General features: G+C 31.7%; 1 protein-coding gene across 1 annotated transcript; it reads right to left on the bottom strand.

Annotated features, from left to right (window-relative positions):
- Nucleotides 1-10865: 10865 nt before the first annotated feature.
- LOC108987715 (protein NIM1-INTERACTING 1-like) lies at nt 10866-11698 on the bottom strand. Its single transcript, XM_035693451.1, has one exon. It carries the CDS (start codon nt 11413-11415, stop codon nt 11020-11022), a length of 396 nt encoding a protein of 131 aa, XP_035549344.1. The 5' UTR covers nt 11416-11698; the 3' UTR covers nt 10866-11019.
- Between the last annotated feature and the right edge of the window lie 1627 nt (nt 11699-13325).

Below are 13325 nucleotides of genomic sequence, written 5' to 3'. Positions count from 1 at the left end.
ACATTGTTTTCCCCGATTAGGGATAATTGAAATCCTTTTTCTTGCCAACCTATCAAGAGAGGGTACTGTTGTGCTACTAAGGAGTAGGGGTGTAAAAAAAAACTGAAGAAAATATGTTTGAATTGACCGAACCGGAATAGGGATTTGGTCATGTTGGTAACAAGTCCGGTCCGATACTAGTTCTTAAGAACCGAAACCGGATCAAACCGATTCGGTACCGATTTTTATATTCTAAAAATCGGTTTGAAATGAACCAGAACGGTACATGTATATATATTTTTTAATTTTTTATATTATTTATAAAATATTATTTATATAATTATTTAAATGATACTATATATATTATATGTTAAATCGCTAATTCATATAATCTAAAATTTTAATCTTAAACATGCATATTAATATTGTCTCAACTTTTGTAGTGCCACATGTGTAAATGGCAAACCGAAAAAATAGGTCTAAATCAAATGGGAACTAAAAAAATAGAAAGTTCCAATTTTGGTGATTAAACGGTTCGTATCAGTTCTTAAATTTTCAAAATCAGTGTATATAGATTCAATTCCAAAATTTATCTAAAACCGGATCGACCGAACCAGACCGGTTACACCCTTACTTACTAAGGAGGATACATATTATTTGTGTACGTACATCTGCTGTCCATTAGAGTAAGGGATGATTGCTAAAAAGTGGTTGTTTCCAACTTTTTCTTATTGCATGTTATGTGTTTTATCACATCCAAGTCCGTGTTATTGTGTTCCATGTGTGCATGCCTGTGAATATGCTTGGGTATGATCTGCTTTAAGCTTTCATGTCAAGTAGTCCGAGAGAAATAGCTAGCCTACCTATTTAATGCTTGAGATTTATCATGACCTCATGAGATATGGCTTAGTTGTTACTCTTTATAAGGCAATTAGTTAAACCACTCAAATGTATTGATTATGTATTAGTTGAATTACGAATGCATTCAGGAGTTTCTGCGATGGAGAATACTGTAAGTTGCTAGCTAGGCACGTAAATGTGACAGAAATTAAGGTAAACGTGACTCTGCATTTATGTAGAACATCTTTTTCACCAGGAAATTGGAAAACGCACCCTAGCTAGCCGCGCGCGCGCATGTTTGGCAAGGAAGAAAGTACGTCGTCAACCCAAACATCTTTACATCTAAAAGATTATTAACTTCTAGTTAAACCAGGTTAAAGACCTACACACTACACAAACACACACGCGTACACATCTATGTTGAATAAGGTTAATTTGAATTATCTCAAACGTAACGAGATTTCCACAAGTTCAGTTCTTTACTCATCTTATATCCCTAATCAAATTGTTGTGATTACACTTCTACGTCACTTAAAAGGCTACTAAAGTCTCCTAAAGTGATCCCGCACTTCAAGATGAAGAGTTTAAGACGGTTGCTCTAGAAAATTATAGAGAAACAGAAGAGACCTTTATTTGTACGTCCACCTACTTTTTCCACACACAACTAATGTATGTAAAACTCTTATTTAAAGAGTCTTTTGATGTCAATGGTGAGGAATTAATTAATTGCTTGTGGTGAGGAGTTAATTAACTGCTTGTAACTTCTCCACCCATCTGAACATTACATGGGTTATGAAGTACCCAATTAAACATGATCTCCCGATTGTCCACAATAGGAACCATGTCCATTAACAATATGCTCGTGATCTTTCAATCAATTATTCCTTATACAAATAATGAAGCGTGCGACTTGAAGAAAAAGCAAAGAATATGAGTACTCTATTAAGTCACCATCTTATTAACATAGTACATCACTCATAATATCTCATCTATGACCTAGATTGTTTGATCTCACTAGGTCAAGAGTTCTTAATCCCTCATTAATTTATAACTCAAAGCAATTCTTGACCTCACATTATGTAATATGCTGATCATGATCATATCGAGCCAAAATGACAATCGTTCTAGCTATGAGTCATGCATAAAATAACAAGTAAGAATCCAAATAATCTACCCTGGACAATCATGTAAATCTCTTGAGAGAAACCAAAAAGTTATCTATATCGATCCCTTGAAATTCTAATTCCAAACACATAATTTGCTTCATCCATGCCTTTCATCTCAAAATTAGAGGTCAACAATTCTTTTGTGGTGACAATTATCTTCATATCATTTCTAGCTAAAAACATGTCTTCCACATATAAAGATAATATCAGAAAACTCTTCCATGTACGTTTGATATACACACAATGGTCTTATTCTAGCATATCAAAGTCAATTGAAGTAATAGCCCTATGAAATCTAAAGATCAAAGGACCGATTTAATGAATCCAGCGATTCAACAAATTGAATCAGGTGATTCATGACAATTTTGAATTGATTATTTTAATATTGATAAAAAGTATTAAAAATCATATATGATTGAATTCAAACATTTTATATCATGTATAAAAGAGTATGAAATATAAATTCATTGACTAGTTTTAATAAAAATATTATATGAATCTAAATAGTTTCAACAAATATGTAATTTATGTATTTATCCTCAATTGTCGACATTCTTTTGTCTTATATAAGAAGAAGATAAAGACCATTAAATTATAAGCACATGGAAAATGTAGTATTTTATGCACAACCACAAATTTAATATGAAATACTTATTTATCTCCTAATTCTTTTGTGCAACTAAAGAAAATAAAGAACTACCTGTTTTATCTTTCAAATTTTCTGCAACTCTTATTGAATATAATGATGAAAAAGTTAATATATATGTATATATATATATTTAGTTCTATCATATTTTTGTATAAGAAATTAAAAAAAAAAACTCAATTTTTTGACAACCTAAAAATAAATATAGTTTTGAATCAGTTCAAATCATTCTAAAATCGGCTAGAAACAGTCTAAAACATCCCAAATCAATCGACTGAAACGGTTTAGTGAACGATTCAAAAAGTTCACTAAAATCGATTTGGTTTCTCACTGATTCGGTTTTAATCAAATCGAACCCTTTTTTCAAGCCTTGGTCTAAACGATTGTAAGGCCATAAATGAGACGTTTCAGTTGGCAGACTTTGTACTCTTATCCCTCAACCTCAGAACCAACAAGTTGATTCATATAGATTTCCTCTCCTAATTCTCAATTGACAAATGCAGTTTTTATATCCATTTAGAAAAAATCCATTATAGCTAAAATGAGGCAAATTGAAGCAAATATCACCATAGGTCCACAAGAGAGAATATTTTTTCGTATTCTATACCCTCTCTTTGAGTATAGTCTTTTGCCACAAGACGAGTCTTATACTTGTCACCTAATCCATCTGTCTAGCACTTAATTTTTAAAACTCGTTTATTTCAAATAGATTTGCGCCTAAGTCGAAGATCTACTAACTCCCAAACTTCTTTCTTTGTCATGAAACTTATCTCATCTCTTATAGCAGCCAATCATTTATTTGAAGCAAGTGAATTTAGTGATTCCTTATAAGAAGTAGGCACATCAAGGTCACATCACACTTGAAAGATTCTCTTTCATTTTCAAAATGTGATGAGGAATAGTTTTACGTTCGCTTCACGTTCTAAATAACTAAAACTCTTTTGAGTTACTTTCTAGTGGTATACTCACATTAGGAGGCAAGTCACTCCCACTATTTTTTGCTCATCAAAAGATAATGTAACTTCGATTTCTCGTGCTCTTGTAACTCAAAAAGTCCAATATATTTTTTTGATTCACTAATATTGGAAAAATCATTCTCAATAAATGTGATATCATGTGATTTTATTTCCGTCATTCCTCTGTTAGGATGTTTACCATACATTACGTAACCCTTTGAGCTCTCTAAATATCTTATGAATATATGTTTATTTGCTCTAAAGTTAAGTTTTCCGTAATTATAAGAAATGATGTGAGCATAACCCGCAAAACTTCAAGACCACAACTGTTTGAGAATTGTTTTTGCATCATTTCCATAATTCATATGGGGTTGAGACATAAGGGAATAGACTTAGAAGGTTGTGGTTCAAAATGTAGGTAGTAGCTAAAAGAAAATCTATCAAATTCCAATAAGATTAATTTGAATTATAACCTCAAGTGGAACATAATTCTTACAAGTTCGGATCTTTACTAGTCTTACAACCCACTTCAAATTATAGTGATTGCACCTCTATGTTGATTGCACCTCTATGTCACTTAAGAGGTTATTAGATTCTCCCAAAATGATTTCATTATTCAAGATCAAAAGTTTAAAATTGTTGCTCTAGAAAATTGTAGAGGGAGAGGACAACCTTTGTTTGTACATTCATTCACTTTTTCCAAACATACAACTAACGTACATAAGACTCTTATTTAAAGAGTTTTCTAATAGAGTGGTTAATTAACATATCTAGAAGTTAATTAACCCGTAAGAATAGGGAGTTACTTATAACTTTCTCACCATGTAATCACTACAAGGGTAATGGGTACCCTTATATGAATTCAACGCACACTTTATCACGTTAATAATTCTAAACAGAGAGTACTTATTACTGCCACAATTAAATTTGCATGAAGGTTCATGTCATCTCACAGGTAAGAATAATATCATCTTTCCATGCTTTTTTTTTTGGGTAATAAAATTGAGTAGACTTGAAGTAGACGCAGATGCGATAGAACAAGTCATAAGCAGTACTTTCGGCTTTATGCCATTCAACTTTATTCTATTCAACGGATATTCGGAGATCTTGTCTCCATAACCCCTATTTTTATTGAGAAATGAAAAACATCAATCTACATCTTCAATATACTGTGTTGAGTTGAAAAAAAAAAAAAAATTCTGAAGGGTGTGCTGCGGCTTTCGATTGACGGCCAGCATTACCTATTTTTATTGCATGCTACAAGAAAATCTGGCTTTTGTGATTATTTGTTTGCGACGAAATGATTATTTATGATTAAAATAGATTTATTTTAACTATAAATAATTATTTTATTGAAATTAATTGATCAAAAATAAATAATTTTCTTATAATATTATCTTGAAAAGTACAAAATATTAGAGATACATATAATATTATATTCCTTGAACATTAGGAGCCTTTTGCTACTCTTTTTCTTTAAAAAAAAAAGAAATAAAAAATATAAGCTTACTTTGCTGCTCTGTTTTAGTTGCTAGGAACTAATTGTCATTCTTATTCTTACGGGTCATCTTAAAAATTTTTATAATTTTTTTTAAACATTATTTAAATATAAATATTTTTTTATTTTTTATTTTTAATCTTTTCATTTAATTATTATAATTTTTCAAATTTTTTAACAAATCCAAAAAAAAAAGAAGTTCAATTTTTTTAAATTTCAAAATAAAAATAATATTAAAAGATTATATTATAATAATATTTTAACTTTTTAATATTTTTTATTAAACTTTTCATCTAAATTTTTTCTCTCAAAATTTAATAAAATCTTAACTCAAATTATTTTATTATTATAAATTTATAAATTATTTTATTATTATTATTTATAAAATTCTCATTTCATTTAATTTCTCTTTTAATTTCATCACCTTGCCTTAGATTAATCTAAAGAGCTGAAGATCCATCGTACATGATCATGGTGGTGGGCCAGCTTACTGCTGAACTATCACCCACCCACCGGTCGTAATGAATGATTAAAATCCTCGAAAAGCAAATCAACGAGGAGGTGGGACCTTCATAGGTTGGGATGCCTTTAAATATTGTCCAGGAAAAGTGTTTCGATGTGAACACATCAATAATAATAATAGAATAAATATAGATAAAAATTATTATTAAAAGTATTTATTTTATATACATAATGTAATATCATCTAAATCACATATTTTTTTAAATAAATATTAAAAACAATTAATTTAAAACAATTATACAATGAATATAAAATATATATTATTATAATAACTTCTCTTTATTATTACTCGTAATAATAATATATCATATAATTAAGATAGATAACTATATTGGTGGTTAATTTTCTGACGTCATGTCCTTGTATCGGCTATCAATAATTTCCTTTCATGCGAATGGTTACTCATGCTAGGCTGATATTTGGAAGGTGGTTCATGATAAGCATCGTGTCGGGGACAACTCACTCGGCCAACTGATCAGGCATCATCTTGAACATAATATGCTACAAGAAACATTAATATTTATAATAAATTATTTACGATAAAAATAATAATTATTATTTTTTCTAATCAAGCATATATTACAGAATAAATTAAATTACAAAACGTTGTAGGTAGATCATTTTCTTTACTATCAATAAATAAAAAGCATATAGGGAGATTATCTAAAGCCATGCATCCAAAAACTTGACTGGTTGCTATCCATTACGCTACTGAGTACGCATATCGAGTTTGTGATCGATAGATTTTGACTACTTTCCATCTTTGATGATGGCAGGAGATTTGTTGGAAATCTGCAATGATGAGGGAGATTTGCCAAAATGTGGATGGGTCCAAGCTTTCAATGGTTGTGATCACATATTGGGTGTCGCCTTCAATTATTGCTAAATTTTGTTGATGTTGTGATGCCATTTTGGAAACTAGAAGTGTCGTTGAAGCTTCGGCTACCAGAGGGTTTTTCGTTTGAATTTTTTCTGTTCTACTCTCCAAGATGTCTGCGTTGTGGTCCCTACGTATCACTGATGATACTGAGAACTCATCTCTAAATGCAGCATCAAAGGAATTAAATGCTTTGATAATTTGGTAGCGGAGGCTTCCTCTTGCTTTTTTTATTTCTCTTCCAATGCTTTCTTGTATTCTTCATAGACCTGGTTCAAATGATTTTTTGTCGTCTCAAGGGATAGGGAAGCATGGTTATGAACTATATCATTTCGTTTCCTCAAGACAAAATCCATTATTACTACCACGAATAGCTGGATGAGGTGCTTTTTCGTGTCCCATAGTCTCAACTCCTATTTTGGGTATAAGATCATCTTTATCCAATTTGAAATGGGGTATATGGGTAGATTTGCTAAATTTAATGGCCAGAGACATTGTTGCCATAGTATTCGATTTATTAGACACTCTATAAAAAGATTTAGCAAGGTTTCTTCTGCCTGATTTCATAGTGGACATTCTTTGAAGTCAAGTTGGGGAACAATTGCGCTCAATCTTGATTTGGTGGGGAGGATGTTCCTATGATGGTCATGGATTCTTAGACTCCATAAGGTTTTGGACAGGGTCAGTGTGGGAATTTGTTGAGCTGAGTCTTGGGTACTGATTGTTATGTGGTAAGTTGTTTTAATCAAGAATTTCTCATTGTGGTTTGGGGTCCAAATTACCTTGTCTTGTCTCTGAGAGTTTGTCGATAGTGAAATTTTTTGAATTTTGTAATGCTTTCTTGGTCGAATAGATTCTGCATTTTTGGCGTATCCCAAGATCGTGAGTTTTCTATGATTATATCTGAAACCTTTAAGGAATGGTGGATCTGATCCATTCCTCGGATCGAATTTGGTGTGAAATTTTCCATTGAGGGAATCCACAGTTCTGACTAGATATTAACCGGAAGCCCATTATTTATATGGTAGTATCTTCCTTTTTTGAGTAAGCCTCTTGTCTGGAGAAAACCTTTCCACAGGTAGGAGTCTGATGATTTTGGTGCTGCATTTCATAAATTCAAGTTTTTGAGATATTTTGTTGAGAGAATTGACTACCATAGACCATTTTGTCTTTCACTTATTTCCCATCATGTCTTTGCTAATAAAGCTTGATTCCATTTTTCCATCAGTATGAGTCTGAGCCCTCTTGGTTTTTTTGGCTGGCAAATTGATTTCCATGATTTTAGAGTCAAGTTGTGGATTTTTTCTTTTGGGAATCCCCACCAAAATCTTTTGAAACTACTGTCGAGAGCCTTACATACTGATTTTGGGAGTTGAAAAGAGGTCATATGATAAGATGGGATGGTGCTTGCTACTGATCTGATTAGCATTGTTCTTCCTGCTTGTGATAAAAGCTTTGATTTCCAACCTTTCAATTTTGTAGTTTTCATTTTTGTTCTTACTAAAGGAAGTTGGCAAGCCCAAATACTTCATTATAGCTGAAGATGCTTTGTAAGGAAGCCATTGAGTGGTGGTTGGTTTGGTTGATGGACATGTATTCCTTGTGATGAAGATGGAGGATTTGCTCAAGTTTATTTTTTGCCTCGATCACTGCTATTACTTTGCTAAGCTTTCAGAGATAACTTGAGCAATTCTTTCTGTGGCTTTCACAAAAATGATTGTGTCATTTGCGAAGAGTAGGTGTGAGATGGGTGGACTATTTCTACTGATTTTTCTTCCTTCAAGGGTACCTTGCGCTTCAACTTTTAACAGAATTCTTAATAATGTCTCTGTGACTAGTATGAAGAGAAATGGCAAAATTAGGTCTCTTTGGCTTAATCCTCTTTGCGCTTTAAAGAAACCCCTTGGTAAGCCATTTATAATGATAGAGAAGGTTGCAGTTATTACACACTCTTTTATCAGATTTATCTATCCTTGACTGTATCCCAATACTTTCATTACTGTAAAGAGAAACTCTCATTCAACAAGGTCGAAAGCCTTCTCCATGTCGAGTTTTATGGCCATTAAACCCTTTTTCCTAGTTTTCCTTTTGAGGTGGCGAAATAACTTGCGAGTGCTTATGGTATTTTCTTTTATTTTGCAGCTTGGGACAAAAGTTGTCTAAGGGGAGAGATAATATTAGCTAGTGTGGCTTTAAAGCGATTGGCCAATATTTTGGCAATGATTTTATAGTTGACATTTATGAGATTGATTGGGCGGTATTGGCTGAGATTGATTGGGCGGTATTGGCTCAGGGAACTTGGACTTTGAGTTTTTGGGATGACAGCAATATTGGTGTGGTTCATCTGCTTCAAGAGTCTTTCACTTTTGAAAAAATTTTGCACTGCTTGGATGACCTCTTTTTTTTTTTTAATGATGCTCCAATAATGTCTATATAAGAGGGCCGTCATACCATCTGGACCTAGCACTTTGCAATTTGGAATTTGTTTTAAACTTCCAAAGATTTATTCTTCATTTGGCACCGCATTGAATAATTCGTTGTCTTGGTCCAAAATTTGCTTCTCAAAAAGATTTTCTAGTTACTCCGAGATTTGTGGATTGGATGAAATATATAATAATCTAAAGTGATTAATAAATTAAGATTCAATAACAAGTGGGTCCATTGACCAGTGGAGTCTCTAGCATTTCTTCTTCTCAGGCCTGCTGTTAAGAGATGGTAGAATTTGTGTTGAGATCCATAGAAGTGAGCCAAGTAATTCTTGATTTTTGATGCTATAATATTTCTTCATTTTTTTTTTTTGTTTGTAGAGTCTACGTTGCAGGAACCCTTTTAATAAAAAAAAAAAAAGAGTTATATTTTACATTCAAGATAGAGCCTTTGCGCTATTAAGAAATTAAATATCAGAGTGATCATCTGTCAAGCCACTTTGAAGGAACTATCACACCAAGTGACGTGGCATATTCAAGAATTTGTATCAATGGAAAACACTACTCTTCTTATTGGAGTTATCGCTAGTGACTCTTGATGAAATTTTATTTTTATTTAATAATTAAGAAAATATTTTTTAATAATATTGTGGCCGTGACTGTAGAGCTACTAGGTACCCTTCGTTAATATCTCACGACTCTCTAATCACCAAAACTTGAAAATCGTTTTATTGGTTGAATTCTGTTTGAAATGACTGCCATCAATGGATGTATCTAGATTTTTCCCCCCCTAATTTCTGTCCAAGATTCAGGTTGCGTTTGGATGTTGAAGTGAGTTGAGTTGAATTGAGTTAAGTTGATAAAATATTATTAGAATATTATTTATTATTATTATTATTATTTTGAGATTTGAAAAAGTTGAATTGTTTATTATATTTTGTATTGGAATTTGAAAAAGTTATAATAATAAATTGAGATGAATTGAGAGGATTTTTAATTCCAAACGAAACCTCAAAGTACGCTTGACATAAAGCTAAAACAGTTTCGGTTTGAATCATAAAATGTGGTGATGATACAAACAGTACTTCCAACTTATTAACACCTAGCACCACTCGAATTGTGCTCCGCACAAACTCAAATTCAAACAAAAACTATTTGCTTGAAGCTCATGGTCTCACTGCAACAGCCCAGCCAACTCAGGATTTTTGCAGAGAATTATTTTTTTCCTATTTTTTAAAACTTTGCTCACTCCCACAAAAATATGATAATATGTTCGGGATATGTATCGTTCTAATAGAAGACTTAGGTTGTGTTTGGATGTTGAAGTGAGTTGAGTTGAATTGAGTTGAGATGATAAAATATTGTTAGAATATTATTTTTTAATATTATTATTATTTTGAAATTTGAAAAAGTTGAATTATTTATTATATTTTGTGTTGGAATTTGAAAAAGTTGTAATGATGAGTTGAGATGAGTTGAAAGTGGTTTAAGTTCCAAACGCACCCTTAAATCATATGATTTATATTCTAAAAAGATTAGTCAATGATATAATTAAAATATCATTAAAATTTTATAAAAATTAAAAATTTTTCATTTCTAAACAAATCTCACTCTCAAATTTACGAAGTTCGAGGCAAACCCAATTCGCCATACCTCTCTCTGTCAGACATTATTGCATGCCCATTTCATGGTGTCCTTAAAAGGTGCTTTACTGTACCTCTCTCTGTCTGATATCATTCTCCAAGTTGACTTCGGTCTCTCTCGGTCGTTTCCTTCTTCTGAGTTGAAGTAGTACAATTTTTATGTTGATCTTTATTTCCTTATAATCTTTATTTTTCAGATGGTGGACTAGTTTGTACCTTTTTTGAAAGCTATGGATTCCCAGTTTCCCATATCTGGCTTTAATGCTATCATACCATATGTTATTTAGGGCAAACAGGAGATAAAAATGTCAACAAATTCAACATATATATATATATATATATATAGCACAGATGGATTACGATGCGCATGCAGTACTACAAGTTCTGCTTTCTGATCAAAGCAATACAAAACCTTAGTTTTTCAGCATGCATATATCATATGTAAACACTCCTTTATTTAACGCTGCTACAAAGAAAGGTTTAGGTCTAAACCATGATTACCATCTTCTGATCTATCTTGATCTTCTTCTTCGTTTCCTTTAGTAGTACTTTTAGAAGGACCTGGTTGTTGGGTGGCACCAGGACTAGTACTCTTAGAGGACTTATCATCCTGTATGAAATCTTCTGGTTGAAACGTAGGATTCCAGACTGTGATTCCCTTGATCTCTTTCTCAACTCTAGTCTTCTCTTCTTTCTGATCTTTTGATTCATTGAAACCAGTACTACTCCTCAAACGATCTCTCACCTCGCGTGTGCTTCTAATCAAATCAAAGAACTTCTGTATCTTCTTCTCTTCATCATCTTCATCATCTTCTCCCTCTTCACTTTCCAATATCTTCCTCTTCTTTCGTTCTCCTTCCATATTTCGAAGCGCGTTTCAGAAGGAGGAGAAGATCAAGAAATGGAGTATATATATAATAGATTTTGCTACCCAATATGCTTATTTCTGTGATGAACAAAATATCAGAGAGAGAGAGAGAGAGAGAGAGAGAGAGATTTTCTTTTAAAAAACTAAAGAAGAAGGCTGTTTTCTTTTTTTTCTTGCACACCTACTGCCTGATTATTAGAGAGAGAGAGAAAGTGAGAGACAGCAGATAAAATATAGAGAATATGTTTTGCCCTCCATGTCTTGCTGGGTTGGATGCATGGACCATAAATAAATAGCAAGGGGAGAGAGAGATCATCCAGAGTGGCGTGGTGTTGGGTTTGTGTAGCCTACTCAAATTTCATGAATTAAAACCGCGTAAACTGATCACACCATCGTTATGCAGTACTCACCATGACCATATATTAATTGAGAAATGATATTTGTAGTCGTAAATACATAAGTACCGTACAGTTATTTTAAAAAAAATAAATAAATATAAGACTTATATAAAAAAAAATTATTTTTTTAATAATAAATCTCACTATTTTTTAAAGTGACTGTACAATACTTATTTTACGATTATATGTAACATTATTTATGTTAATTATCAATCATTCAAAAGTCTTAATTTTAATATATAAAAATCATCGTATACATCACTTACTCACTGCCCATAACGTAATCATATTGTTTCCACCTTCGACCATGTGAGCATGTGTGACGCCAGCACCATGACATGATCATATATATGCATATGCATATATGGGTGATGAGGTACTGCCATGGCATCTTGCTATAGATCGACTTGGTTCCTTGATGGCAACTTTAGGTCATGATTGGCAACTTTAGCCAGCTCATGCCCTCTACATTTTTTTTTACACCATTAATTCTTCATCCGAATAATGGGATATGGATAATTTTGATGCTACTTGTTTTTCTCTTTTTCCATCTACTTGATCTGTCTAACGAGATCGCCTTTGGCAATTCAATTAGATATTTTTACATTATTTTATTATTATTTATAAAAAATTTATTATTATTATTCATAAACTATTAATTATTATTTTTCTATTATTTATAAATTAATCTGAGTTAATACTCTTATAATCTAAACATATTCCTTAAATTCAAGAATGTTGCATTTACAAATAAAGAATTTATTATGCATCAGTTACTATTCACTCTCACATCTCATATTTATAATTTTTTTATAAAATATAAGAATATTTTTTATAAAATATGAAAATATTTTTTATAGAACGTAAAATGTGAGATGATGAATGATAATTTATTGAAAAATTTATTATATAAATAATAAGCATTGGAGTTCGATCTCAAACGGGCTGAAGTCAAGATATCAACGAAGCCTCTTGGAAGAGTCTCTTTTCGGACATAACTCCGTTTTACAAAATTGACACGCAAGTACACATCTCAACCCAAATTTCAAATTATATAAAAGGTTTGAAATAAGTATTATATTTTTCGTTTAAAATTTAAATTTTAGTTGAAAATTACATGACATCTCAATCAAGTCACGTGCATTTTGGTCTGATTGAACCATGACCTGAATAATCCAATTAAATAACATTTTTTTTTAATTTTTTCTAATTGGATTATTGGATGCAACCTCACCTGTCCCAATCCTTTTATTACTTTTTAGGTTAGTATCAGCTTCATGGGTCGCGTATAATTATGATATTTGGAAATACATTGGTTTGAGCGCCAAAATGATAAAAAAAAAAATTAAAATTATCTGTACAAATTTAAGATACGTTTAGATTTTAAATCTATCTTAATTCATCTTAATTTATCATTATAATTTTATCATCTCAACTTAATTCAGTTCAACATTCAAACACAATATAGTCAATGTTCTTTTAAAAACATTAAAAATTCATAAAAAA

Source organism: Juglans regia, chromosome 8 (assembly GCF_001411555.2).
Source record: "Juglans regia cultivar Chandler chromosome 8, Walnut 2.0, whole genome shotgun sequence".
Taxonomy (NCBI): domain Eukaryota; kingdom Viridiplantae; phylum Streptophyta; class Magnoliopsida; order Fagales; family Juglandaceae; genus Juglans; species Juglans regia.
The sequence above is the reverse complement of the archived record's forward strand: the minus strand, read 5'-3'. Positions and strand labels throughout refer to the sequence as shown.

Coding starts and splice junctions, on each gene's coding strand:
- LOC108987715 (XM_035693451.1), bottom strand. CDS start 11,415: ATGGAAGGAGAACGAAAGAAGAGGAAGATATTGGAAAGTGAAGAGGGA.